This window comes from Ursus arctos, unplaced genomic scaffold, assembly GCF_023065955.2.
Source record: "Ursus arctos isolate Adak ecotype North America unplaced genomic scaffold, UrsArc2.0 scaffold_16, whole genome shotgun sequence".
NCBI lineage: Eukaryota > Metazoa > Chordata > Mammalia > Carnivora > Ursidae > Ursus > Ursus arctos.
In genome coordinates this window covers 27,259,656-27,279,726 of record NW_026622830.1, presented here as the reverse complement: position 1 = coordinate 27,279,726, position 20,071 = coordinate 27,259,656, and the positions used below count along the sequence as shown (strand labels likewise).

The following is a 20,071-nucleotide window of genomic DNA, read 5'->3' as shown; positions in this document are numbered from 1 at the left end:
GGTCCCTGGAGAAATGATTTAATCACTTGAACCCTAGGTTTTCTCATCCGTGAAATGGAAATGATGCTAATAAAAGTACCTGTGCCATAGGTATTGTAAGAGATAAATGAGACAAAGCATGCAAAGAACCTGGCAATAATAAATGCTCAAGAAACATTAGCTATTATTATTGTCATTATTAAAAGATCAATCACATTGACCCACCCTTTGCGGACAGCAATTATCTTCCTGCCTGGGAACATCACAGCTTTCAATAGCCAAGGACAAGTGCTAAAACCTAAGAAAAATCATACCACAGAATAAGGATCCAAGGCTGGATTCCTCCCTTGAGATTCGTAGTAAATACTAATAAACCTTGGAAGAACAATGGCATCCAATATATAGGCTATTGATAAGGTCCCAGGCTCCTCCTGATAGGTTGTCTCATTTACTCATGTTAAATAACACATATTCAACCAAGTACATTTTAAAGATCTGATTGGCTTTATTAAACGATTCGTGAATTAGGCAGCACCCCATCCAGGAAGTAGAGGGAAAAGTACAAAGTAGGTTTTTATGAAAGAGCAGCATGGCATGAGAGTTAGTAAAAGAGAAGGATTGTTTCAGGCAAGCTTGCTTTCACTTGGGACAAGAGCAAGGGGTCTTACTGTGCAGATTAACTCATCTTTTGGGGGGGATGGAGAGGGCCCCTGTGGTAAACTCATTGGTGACCATCAGAAAATTCCTGACAGGGGCGCCTGGGTGGCACAGCGGTGAAGCGTCTGCCTTCGGCTCAGGGCGTGATCCCAGCGTTATGGGATCGAGCCCCACATCAGGCTCCTCCACTATGAGCCTGCTTCTTCCTCTCCCACTCCCCCTGCTTGTGCTCCCTCTCTCGCTGGCTGTCTCTATCTCTGTCGAATAAATAAATAAAATCTTTAAAAAAAAAAAAAAAAAAGAAAATTCCTGACAGACCAGTTAAGACTACATTTCTGGGGGAGGTTGAAACTGCACTTAGCTTATGTAGTAAGCCCCAATTTGGGGACTCGGCCTAAGTGACATCATTTTGGGCCTGTGTTTTCTTTTTAATACTCTTCAAACAGCCTCACAAGGTAGTTGTTAGTTTTCCCCATTTTGCAATAAGGAGATGACTCAAAGAGGAGAAGCAACCTGTCCCAGGTCACAGAGCTGGGAAAGGTAGAGACAGGATTCAAACTCAGTTCTGGCTCCCATTTTCCCACCTCAGGGTGATGTCACAGCAACCACTCAAGGAGATATCTGGGAGACAGCCTTGATGCCCACCTCACCTCTACTTAATGTCAGTCCATCCGCAAACCCACCACTCACCTTCACACTACCACTTCTCATCACCTCTACCCAGCCCACCCTAGTCTAAGCCACCTCTTTCCCAGAGAAGGTTCCCCAGCCTCCTCAGCAGCGTCCCTCATTCCTCCCTTAAGCCCACTGTCCACACCAAATCCAGAGCAGTCTTTGAAAAATATAAATCAAATCACATTACACCCTGTCTTCCTTCCTTTAAAGCCCTTTACGTTTCCTGTTGCTCTTAGAATAAATTCCAATCTCCCTCCTAACAACTGCAGGGTCCTGCATAGTCTCCCCCTTATTATTCTCGCTTTATTTCATGCAGGTGGATTTATCTTGACAATAGTGAATCTTCAGGTTCAGGGCCCTTGTGCTTGAAATATAGCAATGTTTTTGTAAACATTGCAGAAGTAAGATATTTAACTGTAATCCTTTTAGGATTGATGTCTCCTTTGACCCCAGCTCTCCATCCTTCACAGCATGGTGGTGGCAGTGGAGTACCTGAAGGATGTAGCTGTGAACCTTAAAAATAAAATTGCCATGGTTTTTTACCGGCCATTTGGTTTTTTACCATACCATTTATTTTATCAGCCAAAGACAGGTTTATTCGGGAATAAAAGAGAATTGCAATCCAGAATGTATAAGCTTCAGCAGAACTGTAGGCTTGTCTGGGAAACAGGTGAGGGGCACGCTTTTTTAAGGAGAAAGGGGGTAAGTTGGGAAGGCTGTTATGAACTAAAAGTCCATTGGGGTAAACTGGGAGTTGGAAATATGGTGGCTTTTCATTGGCTGAGCTGTCACGGGGGGTGGGGGTAAGGAAAACGTCTCTTGGTCCAGCTGGAAGAGTAGAGTGGAGTAATATCCACGTCCACGGTCAAGTTCATGAAAGGTCAAGTGTGGCTCTTCCTGCTGGGTCTGCAATTGACCTAGAGTAGTAGGGTGTGAGAGCTCCCCCTGCCAAAACCTCCCCACTCCATTTCAGTGAGGTTCCCTGTTATTCATTTTCACACAGCCAGGGCAGAGTTGAGTTAGGTGTACATTCAATTTTGGTTCAGAGATGTTTGGGGCTGAATGTTTGTGTCTCCCCAAAATTTATATGTTGAAATCCTAACCCCCAATGTGATGGTATTAGGAGGGGGGGCTTTGGGAAGTGATTAGGCCATGAAGGTGCAGTCCTCATGGATGAGATTACTGTCCTTATAAAAGAGACCCTACAGAGCTCCCTCACCCCTTCTGCCAAGTGGGGACCCAGCGAGAAGAGGTGTTTATGAACCAGGAAGCAGGGTCTCCCCAGACATGGAACGTGTTAGCACCTGAATCTTGGACTTCCCAGCCTCCAGAAGTGTGAGAAACAAATGTTCATTGATTAAGCCACCCAGTCTATGGTAGTGTGTTATAACAGCCCCAAAAGACTAAGACAAGAGGGCTCCATTTATACGGTTCACAGTTGTTTTCCTCTATAGTAAGGTCACTGCTGTCCATCTCAGTGTGGGAATTCTTCCAGGAATACTCCTACTGGCCCCTGCTGACTCATCCTGCACTGTGACATGAAGGTGTAAGATCGTACGTCATATTTAGGGCCCAGCATCAAAAGTAAGTTCATAGTGGGTGGGAAATAAGATTTGAAACACACAGAGCCAGAACCCAGTCTGCAATCACCAGACATATTAAACTATAAGCAGAGGATTTGGTTCTCAGCAAAGCCTAGTGAAAGCAGACGTTCTTGCCCATCAGAAATATATTGGGCAGTGCAGCATATGCAATTAAAAATGCACTGAGTGTTTTTTCTTCCTTTCTAATAGGAATTGCACAAACTGTCGGAGTCCCGGGTTTATAGGCCAGGTGACAAACACGTGGCAGGATTACAAACAGCTAGTACATTCGCGTGTTTCATGACCTCATTGTATTGTGCCATGTCTTTCTCAGTATTTCTACCTTAGCAATGTCTGGGGCTTGCTGATAAAATGGCCCACAGATGATAACAGAAGTAGGAATTCATTAAGAGGAATAGGTATATATCAAAGTAATAAATAGACTTGGATTGTTGAATAGTCTAGTTAATTTAAAAGGAGTGAATTAGAAAATTCATTGGGAAAAGATTAAGATTTCTCCCTTATTTGACATGAAATACTGACATGGGTAAGATTTCATCTTTGGGGGGTTGAGGTTGACCAACTGGGTAAGGTGCTGTCAACTCAGAGTACTTAACATTAGTCTCTACTGTACATAAGAAGACTCACAGCTCATACATAAAAGATATTTAGAAGTTTTCCCAAATTTGACTATATTCTGGAAATTTTACATGGCATTAAGCTTTACAACTTAGAGAAAATTGTTTAAAGTAGCCACAAAACAGTTAATCCATTTTGTACAGACTGAATTATCTTCCTTATCCTTATAGAAAGACAACCAAATCATTGTTTTATGACTGGATGATCAAAGAATACACAGCAAGAAATGTAGAGAAAAATTATTATAGAACTATATCATGCAGCTGATTAATAAAATAATATTCAGTGTCTCTAGAATGTACGCTGTTTGTGATAGTTGTCGGCTTTATAAACTGTAATTTATTATTTCTTCTGTCATTCTTTTAAAAATTCCCTTTCTAACCTAGTTCTGTATTTGACTTGTGTTCTGTTTCTTTAAGAAAAGAGAACCCTAGATTTTAAAAGCTTCAGGCCCCACAAAACCTGGTCCTGTCCCCGCTCAACCCCGTTCCCCTTGCTTCCTGTCCTTAGCCATATTGGATTCCCTCTATGCCCACTGCTTGAGAAAATGCCTGGCACATAGTAATATCAGAAAAATATTTGTAGATGAATGAATGACTCAGAAACTGGAATGCTGGAATGTTAAGTACATGAAAACATACATTTTGTCTGTTTGATTGCTACATTCTCACATCCAGAATATTGCCTGGCTTATAGCAAGTGCACAATTCATATTTTTAAAACTGAATCCAGGCCTATTCAACTGCAGATAATGCTTCTTTCCATTGCCTCCAGCTATTCCCAGTTTACGAAGCACTTTCTCAAGATCCTCTCCACAGCTTGGAGAGGTGTCATTTTTATTTTAGAGTTAAGGTTAAATGGAGGATCGGAGGCAAAGTGACTTGCCCTAGGTCACCCAGTCAGTGGCAGAGCTGAAATTCAAACCCAGAGCTGGAGGACCGGAAAGCCTCATCCTCCGTGGCCCTCCCAGTAAGCTGTCCCACAACAGGAAAGCAGATGGTGAAAGAGCCAGGCCTAAAACCCAGAGCAGGCAGGTTCCGGAGGAATTACTCTGCGTGGACACCAGGTGGCGCCCATGCACAGAGCAGTTACGCCAGTCTGACAGTCTAGGAAGGACCGCAAAAACGTTTGTCAAAAATCAAGCTTTGAACCGCCCCTTTAATTTGCTCTCAACTGTCCTGCTTTTGCTTTCTTGGCTATTGCTCTTTGGGCCTGGATAGAAAAACCTGGTCTTTTCCTCCTGAGTAGGGAAAAACCAAGTTCTTTACACCTCCTGCGTGTTTCTCCTTTATTTATACAATAGAACACTTACGGCATTTCTGGTTTTTTCCCCCCTTCCAAGCAGTTCTCCATGATACCAGCTGGGTGTCCTACAATTTAACTCAGTTTTGACGCTATCTACCAGGAGATCGCATCAGTGAAGGGCTCAGTCCCACAGACTTCTCCTCCCCATTTCAGATGCCCTTAGCAATTAGTAGGTCACTAGGTTACCCACAACTTCCCTCTGGTTTGGCTACAAATTGGAGGTTCCCATGACCCTCCCCCCCACCCCGGTTCAATTAATTTGGTAGAATGGCTCACAGAAGTCAGGAAACACTTACCTTTACCAGTTTATTAAAGGGTGCAGATGAATAGCCAGGAGAAGAGATACACAGGATGAGGTCTGGGAGGGTCCCGAGCACAGGATCGTCTGTGCCTGTGGTGTTGGGGCATGTCACTCTCCGGTACATGGCTGTGTTCACCAATCTGGAAGTTCCCCCAACACCCCAATATTGGGATTCCGTGGAGGCTTCCTCATGTAGACACCATCAATTATGAGCTCCATTTCCAGTCCCTCTCCCCCCACTGGAGGGTGGGAGGGGGGGCACTGAAAATTCCAAGTTTTATTCATGGCTTAATCTTTCTGGTGGCCAGCCCCCATTCAGGAGCCAGCCACCCAGGAGCCGACCAGAGTCGCCTCGTTAGAACAAAAGATGCCTCTATTGCTCTTATCGCTTAGGAATTTACAAGGGATTTTAGGTGCTCTGTGTCAGGGAGGGGGTCAAAGACAAATATTAGAACAAGAGATGCTCCTAGTGTCCTTATCACTTAAGAGATCATAAGGGACTGAGAAGCTCTCTACCAGGAACCAGAGGCAGAGATCAATATATGTTTTCTATTATCTCACAGAGCCTCAGTTTTCTCCTCTGTCAGATGGGAATATTAATATGTGGTCCGTAGCCAGGTGATAGGTTTTGGTGCCTGTGCATAGCAGATATTCAATAAGCATGTGTCCTCCTTCTGACTGGGCCCAAGGCACTCCCCAGCTATATAGAATTCTTCTTAGCCTTGCACATGGGCCAGAGAATGATTTCCAGAAGGAACGAGAGGGAAATTCCCTTTCGTTGATTACCTACAGTGGTAGCTGTAAAGTGACCCCCACATCCTAATCCCTGGCATTTGTGAATGTTACTTTACATGGAACAAAGAAGGGGGAGCATGTCTTCACAGATGTGACTGAGTTAAGGAACTCGAGATAAGATTGTCCTGGATTATCCGGGTGGGCCCTAAAGGCACTCACACATATCCTCCGTCAGAGGAAGGCAGACGGAGAGTTCTCACAGAGGTGAGGACAATGTGAAGACCCAGCAGAGATGGGAGTGATGTGGCCTCAAGTCAAGGCGTGCTTGCTGGCGGCCACCAGCAGCTAGGAGAGGCCAGGATCGCACTCTCTCTAGAGCTTTGGGAGGGAGTGCACGCCTGGCCGACACCTTGATTTTGGCCCACTGAAACTGACCGCTTCGGTGACACAGGGATGCTGGGGGCCGGGGGGCAGAGGCAGGACAGGCAGAGGAAGGGAGAAACTCCACTTAAGAGCTGGGGCTCAAGAGACGCTGGGGACAGAGAACGGGTACATGACTGGGGACACCAGATTCTGGGTCTGCTTACTGACCATGGTGATTCCACAGGGGGTTGTCCTAGGGATGTGTCTGAGTTCCCCTCCCACACATAGATCCTCTTGCCCAGACCCTGCAGGAGGAAGATGGAGCACGTGAGCCTGACCTTTCTGTCTCCTCTCTCCCAGGCAGCCCTCCCGTGACTATTGATCAAAAGAGCCCATCATCCCACGTGTAAAAGCTCTGCCTAGACATTCAATGCCACTGCTGACCTTGACTCATCGTGTTGTTTTGGCAACTTGGCTCCACTAGACCTCAGTTCCTTCATCCATAAAATGGAGCTGTAATATCACTCTTGCAGAGCCGTTGAGTGGGTTCAGTGTTTCATAAGGTCCTGGCCGTTAGGGTGAGTGATTAACAATGAAAATGAATGGCTTACGTGGCACATTTGCAGCCCTTCTTAGATGACAGGCACTGTTGTAAACGTTTGACATTATCAACTCATTTGTTCCTCACCACAACCTCAGGAGGTAGGAAATACTCTTATTCCCATTCTACAGATGGTGAAACTGAGGCACAGAGAGTTGAATGACTTGCCCAAGGGCACATAATTAGTGACTGGGATTCGAACAGAGGCAGTGAGGCTCCAGGCCGTTCTTACAATCACTACACTGTGCTGACTTTAAAAATGGTAGCTTTTGGGGCGCCTGGGTGGCGCAGTTGTTAAGCGTCTGCCTTCAGCTCAGGGCGTGATCCTGGCGTTCTGGGATCGAGAACCACATCAGGCTCCTCTGCTGGGAGCCTGCTTCTTCTGCTCCCACTCCCCCTGCTTGTGTTCCCTCTCTCACTGGCTGTCTCTCTGTCAAATAAATAAATAAAATCTTTTAAAAATATAAATAAATAAATAAATAAATAAATAAATAAGTAAATAAATAAATAAATAAAAATGGTAGCTTTTTCACATCTCTGTCCCATCCTCTCCTCACCCTTGGATGCAAGGCTTGGATGTATAGTCTTGTTCTCTGCTTCAGCAGAGAAAAGCCTGGATTTTCCTTTCTGAGACCATGACCGCATGCTCCCTCTGGTGCTTACTGTCTGTTCTGGACATCCGTGATTTCCAGCCCAGCCCTTGGGAGCCCACGCTGAAGATGCCACTTCCACTCCAAGCCCCCGTGCCCCTGCCTCTAGGCTGGGGCTCAGTTTGCTCTGACCGGGGATCGGGAACTGAAGCTTGGTTCCAGACGCGGCATCTTGGAGAACCACAAACACCCCAGCCGAGAACACAGGCTCGGGGGTTCCAGGTCTATCCTCCTAGATTGCTGGAGGGGCACTTGGCAGGGTTTTTGGTCTGGGCGCCCAGCTGTGGAAAGCTGGGAGGGGCAGTGACTGGTGCTGGTGGTTGACACTGGGCATGGCAGACCCGTGTCCTTCTGCTTTACACGGCCAGGCAGATGGCTCACTCCATGATGGTTGCTAACAAGCTTGTCTATCTGTAATAGTTTCACGAATCAGCACAAAATCACATGACAGTAACAATAAGTTGCCATTTCCAATGCCAACTGCTGGGTCAAGTGATTTCTTTCGTTCTTTTTTTTTTTCTTTTTAAAGATTGTATTTATTTATTTGACAGAGAGAGACAGCCAGCGAGAGAGGCAACACAAGCAGGGGGAGTGGGAGAGGAAGAAGCAGGCTCCCAGCAGAGGAGCCTGATGTGGGGCTCGATCCCATAACACCGGGATCATGACCTGAGCCGAAAGCAGACGCTTAACGACTGAGCCACCCAGGCACCCCTGGGTCAAGTGGTCTCTATACTTTATCACATTTAATCTGTACCATCATCCCAGGAGGTAGATATTATCTTTTTTTTTTTTTTTTTCAGATGAGGTAACTGAGGCTCAGGTCGAGGAACTAATTGAAAAAAGTAAATAGGGGCGCCTGGGTGGCTCAGTCAGTTAAGTGTCTGCCTTCAGCTCAGGTCATGATCCTGGGGTTCTGGGATCTAGCCCCACGTCAGACTCCTTGCTCAGTGGAGAGCCTGCTTCTCCCTCTGCCTGCCACTGCCCCTGCTTGTGTTTTTTCTCTCTCTCTCTCTCTCAAAAATAAATAAAATCTTAAAAAAAAAAAAGGTAAGTAAATGGTGGGGCTGGACTGAGAACTCAGGGTAACAACCATGTTGTAATCAGGAGCATGCCCGGTAAGATCACCAGATAGTATCATTTCCCACCCGTTCTTTTGGCAACAATGAAGACTGATAATGCCAAGTGCTGGTAAGACTGTGGAGCAACAGGGACTCTGAGACACTGCTTTTGGGAGTGTAAGTGTCCCACCGTGGAAAACAGGTTTCTTGTAAACTTGAGCATTCCACCTACCTCCAATTCAACCCTCCATTACACGCCCTGGAGAAACTCTTGTTTGGGGGCACTAAGGAGCATAGACACCAGTGATTCCAGCAGCACTGGTCGCACTAGCCAGAACTGTGGCTAGACTAGACAGAAGCCACCCCGGTTATTTAAGGGAGAGAATTTAACATAAAGAATTGCTGGGGCGCCTGGGTGGCTCAGTTGGTTAAGCATCCAACTCTTGGTTTTGTCTCAGGTCATAATCTCAGGGTCATGAGATGGAGTCCTGTGTTGGGCTCTGTGCTCAGAGGGGATCTGCTTGAGATTCTCTGCCCCCTGCCCCAGCTCCTGCTCGTATGCGCACTCACTCGCTCTCTCTCTAAAAAACAATAAAAAATAAAAAATAAAAAAAACCTGCTAACTAGGTATAAAGTTGTTAACGAGGTGACTGAAGGGTTATAAAAAGAACTCAAAGATATAATGACGGTAGCTCTTGCAGGAAACATTTACCACCCCCAGGGCTGAGGGCAAAAAGAGAAGCGACTGAAATTATTAAAATTTAGAAACAGAGGAGGAACTCTGGGGGGTAAACTTCAGATACTTGAGAAGGGAGCTCTGCTCAGCTGGGGCTCACGTCTCGCCCACCCAAGAAGATCCAGATGGGGCAGGACCTGGGTTCAGGGGAGGAGGCTCCAGCCATCAGGAGCTGGTGTCTCTGGCTTTGGGAGAAGGGCCCTTTGGGGCTGGGACCTAGAACCTGGAGAAGAGAAGTGCTGCTGTGAGAAGAAGCCCTGCTGGCTAGTGCTCCCAGGACCTGGGGCCCACGGGCACCTGCAGAGACCAGAGATGAAGAAGCAAGCTCTTTCTCTCTGCTCTAGCCCTGCAGGGGCCCCTCAGGCTCACCCTGCTTGTTGGCGAAGCCTCACAAAGTCGAACCCGGAGCCGCTGGTAACACAGAAATGTGGTTTTCGGGGTCCCAGCCCCGGCAACATGGAATAGGTTTTGTTTGTTTGTTTGTTTAAGTATTTATTTTTAGTTGTGGTAAAATATAACATAAATATTACCATTTTAACCATTTTTTTATTTATTCATTTTAGAAAGAGAGAGAGAGCACATGAGCAGGAGAAAGGGCAGAGGGAGAGGGAGAAGCAGACTTCCCACTGAGCAGGGCTCCATCCCAGGACCCCAAGATTATGACCCGAGCTGAAGGCAGGTGCTTAACCGACTGAACCACTCAGGTGCCCCCATTTTAACCATTTTTAAGCATGTAGTTCAGTGGCATCGAGTGTCTTGTCTCTGTTATACCACCACCGTTTATCCATAGAGCTTTTTCATCTTGCTGATGAAACTGAAACTGAAACTCTCTACCCTTTAGACGCTAACTCCCCACCTCCCCTCCCGAAGCTCCTGGCAGCCCCCCTTCTCCATCTCTGTGGATTTGACTACTCCAGGGGCCTCAGATAGATGGAATCACACAGTGTCCTTCTGTGACTGGCTCATGTCACTTAGCACCACGTCTTCAAGGGTCACCCATGTTGTAGCACGTACCAGACTTTCCTTCCGTTTTAAGGCTGACTGATATTCTATTTACGTATACACATTTTGTTTATCCATTCAGCCGTTGATAGACAAGTATTTTTATATGATCAAATATTGTATTAAAATCCCAGGTTAGTCTGACTATAAACATTGTGCATATAACCCCCCCTTTGCCTCTGTATACAATGGGTTTACTTTTTCAAAGCTATAAAAACAATATTCTAACAACATGCAAGTGGATTTTCAAAAATAAAAAGTCCTACCAATGATTGGACCATCTTAACATGAGGCCTTTTGAGTTTTCTGCTGTTATTTAAAGTCGTTCTTACAGGGAGCTCTAATCCGTCAAAGTGATGAGGCCAGCACCGCAAACAAATGAGCCTTCTGCCACATCACAGACCTGGGTCTGCGGTCGGAGGGCTGTTGTTGCCAACCCTGAGGGAGCAAAATGCCCTTTTCTTCAGCATTTCTCTTTGCTTGTTTGAACATCTGGATTGTCTTTCTCAGGATCATTTCGTTTGCACAAGAGGGAAACCCTCCTCAACTCAGTGTAAGCAAAACCAAGTCGGTGTGTGCTGGAGGATGGTGGTGGTGGGATTTACTGGTTTCTGCCACTGGAAAGAATGCAGGAGTAACTCACAGAACTAGGGCCTGAAACCAGGGACTGAAAGGAGCCAGAACCTTCCTCTCTGCCCAGCTCTCTGTGGCCCCCCCCTTCTACCTCTCTTTCTTTCCTACTGCACTCAGGTCTTCTTCACCTGGCAGGGCACGTGGCCCTTGGAAACCCCAGCTTTGCAACTCCAGTGGCAAGAATATCCAGAGAGGATCCCAGAGAAGGACTGTGATTGGCTCTGTTGAGTCACATGGTCCCTGGTGGGGCCAATCATGTTGCTAGGGTGCTCATGAGTTATTATTGGCCAGGCCTGGTCACATGCCCATCCCTCAGGCCGGAGTGATGCCCGGGCCTGTGGCTTTCAGCCAGAGGAAAGGGCAGGCATGCTGGGAAGGCAGGAAACAATTGAGGAGTCACTATGAAGGGGGCGGGGGCTCTGTTTTTCACCATGGCAACACAAAAAAAGTCCTCTGCACACTCTGAGTTCTTTCTTTAACAATCACCTGGTTGGGGGGCGGGAGGGGAATGCCACAGGGCAAGATTACTGTCACAGGGCTGGCCAGAGGCCAGTGTCTAAGAAGCAGGTCCACATCTGATATCTTACTTGTGCCTCACCAAAAACCTTGAGGGGCAACAGAAAAGGAGTTGACGGATGGGTTTGGGGACCCACGGCAGACGAGGGCAGAGAAGAACTCAGAGCCCTGGCTCCCTGACTCCCATTGCAGTGCTCTCCCCCAGCAACATCATAGTCAAAGTTTGGACACGTGGTGGGAGGGTTCAAGCCTGGGGGTCAGGCTTGGCCAGTTAAGGGAGGGAGCTTCGTCTGCTCTCTGCCCCTTGGAGGAGCTGGGCGAGCCCCTTGGAGGAGATAGGGGCGCGGCCCCTGCTTTCAGAGCCTGCTCGAGCTCTGATGGGGGACGTCCCTCCACTGGACCTGGCATCCTCCCAGTGGGCACTCTCAGTGCGCAGCTCCTCCAGGACACTGTGAAGATGCCTCAGTGTGAGCAGGAGTCTCTGGTCTTGAACTTGCATCTCTGCCTAGGAGAGAGAATCAGTGTGAGGGGGCTGGGCGTCCCCCAGAAAGCTTATTCCCATCATTGTCTCATTGGAGACAAACCCACAGCCTCTCAGAAGCCAGGTCCACCCGAGCCTCAGTTTCTTCATCCGCAGAGTGGAAAGCAAATTACTTACCTTGGGACGCCTGGGTCGTTCAGCAGGGTGGGCTTCGGACTCTTTATTTGGGCTCAGGTCATGATCTCAGGGTCATGGGATTGCGTCCTGCATCGCGCTCTGCGCTCAGCACGGAGTCTGCTTGAGATTCTCTCTCTCTGTCCCTCCCCCTCTGCCCCCATACTCATGCCCTCTCTCTCAAATAAATAAATAAATCTTTAAAATATGAGAGGCTCAACTACCAAGCTCTGGGATCATCTTCATCTTCATCATCATCACAAACATTATTCTTATGTCCACCCCCACTGTATTAATCCTCATTGCAACAAACAAATCACTTTATGGTATTAAGGTGAAAGTGACTTCATATTAAAACAAAGTGGAGTGCACTGTAGGGGCAGGCAGGAGCCCTTTGGAACAGTGATCCTCAACATAAGGTCCAGGGAACCCTTGGATCCCAGAAACTGTTTCAGGGGTTCAGAAAAGTCAAAACAACTTTCATTACAATACTAAGGTATTAGCTGCATTTTCATCCTCTTGCGAGCCTACAGTGGAGTTTTCCAGAAGCTACATGATGCAATGATATGGTATCTGATTGCATACAGAAGCAGAAAGGCGAATCCAGCAGTTTCCTATTGTAAGGAGTTTACTATTGTTCTTTTTAAATGCATTAAGTCAACACTAAAAATTTCTCCTTCTGTCCACACTGGTCGATATAACTCACATAATAAGACGTTAAAACTTTCCTTTTCTGACTTGGGATTTCTCATGATACAAAATTGAGAAGCTACAAAAGGGCATGTGAGGAAGCTTCCCCCACCTCATCCCACCACCTCCAGGAACTCGGTCTGCTTCCCCAGATACGCCGCTGGGAACAGTGTCCCTGCTGTCTGTCTCTCCAAGAGATAATTATTAACATTATTTCTCCACTAGAATAGCCTTTTATTTTCATGACAAACTAATTACTTCACAGGTGTGAAGATAAAGCCCATTTCCGGCACCCCGGCAGTAGTCGAACTTTCAAGAGAGTGGATGGAAGGAGGGAAAACCACCGCCTGAGAACACTGGGGCTCCCCAGGCTGCAGTGCAAATGGTAGTGGGGCCATGCCTTCCCAAATTCTTGGGAAAACATTAAGTCTGTGTTTTCTCAATTTTAGGGTTTTCCTCCCACTCATTTTTATCATTCGACCCTTGGCACCAGCTCTGGGCCCATGTTCATGAGAATGCAGTGAGGCACCCAGCGGGGAAGCAGGGGTAAAGGAGGTGAGAGACTCCATGCCCTTGGAGCTGAGGGCTGGGAACCCTGAGCAAACTGGCTTCCCCAGAAGGTAGGGGTCCCATCTCACAGGGCGCAAGAGGTCCTGTGGCTTTAAGGCGGGCTCTGGGCTCAGCTGGCTCAAGTTCTGCACGGACAGCTCTTTCCTGCCTCTGAATGAGTGTCCCTTCGTCATCAGACTGGTTTGCCTTGTCACGAGACGGCTGCAGTTCTCTCCCCTCTTTTAGATCTGACCAGGTCTTTGGGGTTTCCATGATCCCCATCACATAAGGGCCATGAAAGGAGAGGAGAACACTGGACTTTTTATCCAGTCGGTGTTACCGATTTGTTCCTTCTCCTGCATGAAATCACGGTCCACGGGTGATCCTTCCCTGATGGTCAAATGGAGCCTCTAGGCTGAGCTTAGGTGCCCTTACGGAGTCATGTAAATTCCATGTGATCGAGGGTAAAACAGGCTCGCCTGGGAAATTTACAAGTCTGGCATCCGTAAGCGGAGACTCAAGGCTCCCATCTTTTGGCATCACGTGCAGGGAGGTGTTGGGCCTGGGAGGCTGTGCCCCAGGTGGGCTTCCCCCAGTCCTGCCTTGTTTTCCCTTTTTTATGCGGTGAGAGAGAGGTACCTTTTCAGGTGGATATTGGCCCTTTGGGCTCAGGCTCAGCATGGGAGCCTAGTGTTTAGGGGAGCATGGGGTAGGTCCCTGACCAGCCTCTGGGTCCCTGTGGACTATGAGAAGCTACCTCTCCTGCTGCTGGGGTCCCCTGGTTCCAGGAGAAGCCCTACTGGGTCAGCCCTACCCACAAGGGTGAGGACAGGATTGGGTCCCAGCTGGTCTGTTACCTGGCAACCCAGACTCTCTCCCCTGACTGAGAAGCTGGCTTACTGGGATCCAAACCTTGGGTGCCTTCTGAAGTTCCCTGAACCACTTCTCTCTCTCTCTTGGCTGGTGTCCCCATGCACTTTGGGCATCCCTCTATTTTTGGACTTGGAGAAAACAGCACAAAGAGAGGCAGAGGCCTGGCCTGAGGAGTCACCAAGGCACCAAGCAACATAATCCATAAATTCAGGGGAGTTAATGCCTATGGGGTGGACTTTAACCACAGGAAACAGGGGACGGGAGTGAGCTGGGCAGGCAGGGTTCCTCTTCTTCCCTCTCCCCCAGGGTGCAGCTCCCCTTCCACCCCTGCAGAGAAGCCTGAGGCCAGAAAAACCAGCTGCCGAGAGAGCGCTGGGCCTCTCGAGGCCTCTTGCAAAGCGGTGGCCTGCTTGGTGACACCACACGGCGTCTCACATCGCCCTTTGCTGCCACTCCCTGTTTCCTTCCCTCTCACCGCTCTGGGCTGCACCTTCAAATAAATCGTTAGTACCCCAATCCTTGTGTGGGCTTCTGCTTTCTAGAGCGTCTGGGCTAGGACAGTGGCTGTGCTCCACGTCCACCTGGGCAATGGTTGTGATGGCCAAGCAGACGCCACGTGAATTACACCTGTCTCCTTCCCAAACTCATACCATAACCCCTGCATTGTTGGTACTGTTTCCTCCCCACTGGATGGTAAGGAAACTGAGGCTCGCCGAAGTAAAGCCACTGGCAGGGGCCACTCGGCAGCAGAGCCGGGCACGCTCCCAGGACTCGGCGTAACGCTAAGGCCAGTCTGGCAGCCACTGCACCCAGAGCCGCCTCCTATGTAGGCCACGACCTACTTATCCCAGCACCCGAGACGGCGACTGTGTGCTGGTATCAGGGGGAGTCTGCAGGACCTACACCCTAGCTGCAGCCTCTCTGCCCCAGCCAGGGGGCCCCCCGAGGAGGGGAGTCCAGGGAAGCTGAGAAGATACGGGGTGGAGTTGTCAGGTAAAAAGAAGTGCAAAGCCTTACCAGCTCCTTTCTCAGCCACTCCAGGGTCTGCCCGAGACTTGGGGGGGGCTCTTCTGTTTTCATCTCAGAGTCCTTGGAGGAAACGTTGACACTGACCTGCTGATGGGCCCGAGGGACCTTTGATTTGTATAGTCTCCTACGTGCTTCAGGCAGGGAGCAGGGTCTGGCCAAGTCACTGAGGATGGAGTTAATGAGAGCAGGACGTGGCTTACGTTGGGAAAATGGAGTTCTTTTTTTTTTTTTTTTTTTTCTTTTAAAGGGCTTCAGTGCTCTGAACTGAATAAGGAGGGAGGGAGGGAGACCATTGGGGTACGGGCACCTCAGTGCCCAGTGGTTCCAGAGTCCAATGTCTGATACCCACAGGATCACAGTGATTATAAAGCTTTCAATGATAATAATTATCAATATATTATTAATTATAAATCAATAACTAAGAGAATAGGTGTCCTTCTCTGAAGGCTTAGTTTTCTCCAAGTCCTTTACATATATAGGACGGCATTTGGGGCAGACACCGCATCTGTGTCCCTAATCCCCTCCCTCCTTCCTCACCTCTCCGTGGAGTCACTTTCCGGGTCCCCTAGCTTCTGGGGTGTCCTTGTGACCCATTTCTAGAAAAGGAGATCAAAGCAGAAATTTGCTGTTAGACGTCTAGGGAAACGCACCTTCCTGATAAAAGGGAAAAGGTCATTGAAGCTCCCCCTAAACTCCAACTTTCTTCTCCTTCCTTCAGCCTGGAATGTGGTTGTGATCCCTGGAGCTACAGTCGTCACCTTGCAGCCCTAAGACAAAGACCGAAAAAACTGCAGACACATTAGAAACCACTGAGTCACAGAATCACCAACAGCATCTGCCTGTCATGTGAGACAATAAAACCTCATTTTCCAGCGGGCAAACACAGGCCGACGGACACACCGTTTATTCTTCACAACACACTCTGAAGTGGGTATTCTTTAGTTGTCTCTCGACCAAAACTTATTAAGTATCTACCATGTGCCAAGTCCTGCTCTAGGCACGGGGACTCGGCCCCAAATCAGAGAGACACTGGAGTGGACGGAAACAAACAATAATCAAAATAATATTATGATGGAAATACATAAGATCTATTCTCACGTAGGGTTTAAAATAATTTATTCTATCCACATGAACTAGGAGCCCCAAGCTAAGAATTAACACGGTGATCCCAGATGAAGAGCTGAGGGAACCAGCAAAACCAACTGGACCCATTTTGGAGGGACCGGCCCTCAATCCAGGCTGCACGAGCCGTCCAGAGACAAAACTCCCCTACAGAGGAATTCAGAATTCAGAATTACAAGGGAACCCTCCACCATAAGCGAGAGTCAGCAGACACCATCCACAGCAGGGTTAGACCCCTCTTTTCCCGACCACTTCAGATGAAGATAACAACAAGGTGTTTCGGAAAGAATTAAATTCATACAAGAAGGAATAAAATACATAAGAGAAAAGACGACTAAAAAAGGCGGATTCAAAAAAGAACTAAGTAGAATGTATAGAAGTAAAAATGAAAGCAAATGTTTATAAATTAAAGAAAAAAAGAGTGTACCTTTAGAGTAGTCTGGGAAGACAGAGCCCGGGCGGTGGGCACAGGACCCAGGGAGGCAGACTGGTACTCGGTGGGAGGAAAGTGCTGCGCAGAATTCTCTCCAGCAGACCCTCAGTGGAGTGAGGAGGCACACCCTGAATGATGGGGGGGGGCGGTGTTCCACCGGCTTGGAGGCGGGACCCGGGACTCCTGGCCAGCCTTTGACCCACCAGGCAGGAAAAGCGGTCCCTATAGGAAGCCAGGACACCGGGGATCTAACCCCAGCTCTCCCAAACTTTCTATGTGAGCTTGGGCCTCATCCTTTCCGTCTGAGGTAGAATGAGGCTCAAAATAGTTACCAAACCGAGTTATAAGAAATGTCCCATTTCTTGTGCCCTGGGCTTTACTGCCTGAGATGCATTCTGCCCCACGCAGACAAAATCTGACGTGCAATTTCTCCTGGTTCCGCGGTCACTCTACAGAACCAGAGAGGGTCCGAGAAACTCTTGTCTGCCACATTCACACGCCTTCTAACCACAGGGGCCAGAAACGATTTCTTCCAGGCAAGTCTCCAGGCTGTGTGTCACATGACCCTATAATTACAGGGCAATTGTCTGGGTCAGAGGTGGGTGCCCCAGCCCGAGGCAGCCATCTACGGATAAGACAGGGCAGGACGGTTTGGGGGCATGAAATGGTGTGAAAGGAGCTGTGTCCTGGGTGGTGAGCAAATGATTCAGTCAAGATCTTCTCTCAGAGAAAGGGCATTTGCCACAGATGGAGAGGTCAGATTGTCATAGAACCCTGTGCGACAAAGCTCTCCGAAACGCCAGACTTTCAAACAGCAATCGCGTCTTTTCACTCTTGACACGTTTGCAGGTTTGCAGCTCTGAGCCTGTGCTGTGGGCCTCTGGTCTCCCTGGAATCCTAGAGCATGTTTTTCTCTTGGCAAAGTCAAAGGATAAGAGAGCAAGTGGAACCGTGCAACGCCTCTGAAGGCTTAGACTCAAGACTGCCGCGTTGTTGCTTTGCGGTGCACAGGACAAAGAGGATCACGTGGCCCAGCCCAAGGGGAAGAGGCAGGGGTGCGCACTCCCCCTGCAAAGAGATCCTTTCAAGTGTGTGGAGTCAGGGAGAAGTGGAGAAGTGGGAGCTCCAATGCTTAGACCAGGGAGGAAGTTAGTTGGGGAGGGGCCCTGGGCGTGGAGGGGCCCAGGGGGAAGGTGGCAAGCAGAAACCAGGAGATGGCAGGAGCGCACGGCAGAAAGAATTGCTGTGGCATTGGCGGGAGAAACAGAAAGAACGAGAGAGACGGTGATTTCAGGGTGACAGCCGAAGGATAATCTAGGACCACCAACATTTATTGATCTAGTCTAGACCAGGCATCATGCTAAGCCCCTGACACACATAATCCCGTTTCAGCCACAAAACCTCTTGGCTGCAGTTCCCAAACCACGTGCCCTGGCACCCTGAGGCACTGCAGAAAACCCCCAGAGACCCCACAAAATATTTTACAGTTTTGAGGGGGCTACAATGACATCTGCCAGATACTGGGCAAATTACTACAAATTAAATTGTTTGAACCTAATTGCTTAATAAACAATCCTCTGGTATTTCTTTGAGCCTGGCACACTGTGAAAAAATTACAGAGATGTGAAGGGTACTGTGAACTTCTGCCAATGAGGTAGGTACCATTGTTCTCCATGCTTGATAGTTGATAATAGATAGATCCAATTATTTTTTTTAAAGATTTTATTTATTCATTCAACAGAGAGAGAGACAGCCAGCGAGAGAGGGAACACAAGCAGGGGGAACGGGAGAGGAAGAAGCAGGCTCCCAGTGGAGGAGCCCGACGTGGGGCTCAATCCCAGGACCCCGGGATCACGCCCTGAGCCGAAGGCAGATGCTTAAGGACTGAGCCACCCAGGCGCCCCGATAGATCCGATTATTAACCTCTTTTACAGATGAGGAGACTGAGGCTCAAAGGAGTGTGGATTTTCCTAGGATCCACCCAGCCCATGAGCAGCAGGGCTGGAACTAGAACCTATCCTCGCTGGCCTGCAGGGGACAGTGTTGCTTGATGTCTCCCAGGAGTGGAAGGTCATGGAAGGGCTCAAGCCAGGCCACGTGCTGCCCCCCTGGGCAGGCCCAGTGGGTTCTCTGCCCAACACAGTGGTGGTGTCGATAGGAGCACTTGGCAGTTAGAGTCTGACGCTCTGTCCTTGGCCTCTAGCACCGACGCCTGATTACCCTGGAGAGCCCTTCCTTGGGGTTAACTTGTGTTGCCGCTCTTGCGTTTATTTTTATTCCCACTCTCAAGATTCTGGCTCACAGCACATTTTACTTCAGGGCTCAGCAAGGCTTGGCACACAGGGATAAGGGGTGATGGAGCCAGGAGGCCTGAAAAGGGAAAAACTTAAACCCTTGAGTGAGGAAAAGCATCCTCACCAAATACAAAAGCCAGAATGGCCATCCATCCATCATCCATGGGCAGCTAATAATATGGCTTCCAAGTGCCAGACCCTGCACTGGTTGCTGGGGGTAAATAGTGGTGAGCGAGACAGACCTCACACCAGACCGCTGGGGTCTACGGTCTAGCTAGTGAGAGGATCCATTAGCAATCAAGTGGCTCAAAAACCATTCTTTATACTACAAGTATGGCCTATATATATAATATATATTATATTGTATTGTATCGTATTGTATTGTATATGCCAAAATATATTATATGCTATATATAAATGCTATATTCATATATATATACACACACACACACACACACACACACACAAACACAATGAATGAATGAACTTGCAAATGAAGAAACTATGGCTCCACTGGAGATGTGAATTGCCCACACCCGTCAGCAACTGTGGTAAAAATTGCAGGTTGTCTCTCAATATCCCTTCTCCCTTTCGCACATGGCAAAAGACTACATTCCCAGACTCCCTTGCAGGTAGGTGTGGCCATGTGATTAAATCCTGGCTGATGGGATATGAATGGAAGTGACGTGTGCAATTTTGGGGTTGTGCCTTTAAAAGGAAGGAGGAGGGTTCCTGCTCCCTCCCCTTGTCCTCCTGCTGATTGTAATGTAGACACAAGGGCTGGAGTTGGAGCAGCCATCTTGGGCCACAAGGGGGAAGGTGGCAGAGCAACAAGATAGAAGGAACCTGGGTCTCTTGTGATTAGTGAAGCCACCACGTCAGCCTTAACTGCCAAGTATACTTTAATGTGAGAGAGAAATAAGTTCTGTTTTATTGAAAACGCTATTGTTTTGGGTTTGTATTACAGGTGTCAAGCCCATGTGCTACAAATAT

General features: G+C 48.2%; 1 protein-coding gene across 1 annotated transcript; it reads right to left on the bottom strand.

Annotated features, from left to right (window-relative positions):
• Positions 1 to 11,704: 11,704 nt before the first annotated feature.
• CUNH20orf202 (chromosome unknown C20orf202 homolog) lies at positions 11,705 to 15,343 on the bottom strand. The gene is made up of 2 exons (XM_026502905.4): positions 15,218 to 15,343; positions 11,705 to 11,938 (listed from the first exon to the last, which is right to left on the bottom strand). Exons 1-2 carry the CDS (start codon positions 15,278 to 15,280, stop codon positions 11,705 to 11,707), a joined length of 297 nt encoding a protein of 98 aa, XP_026358690.2. The 5' UTR covers positions 15,281 to 15,343.
• Between the last annotated feature and the right edge of the window lie 4,728 nt (positions 15,344 to 20,071).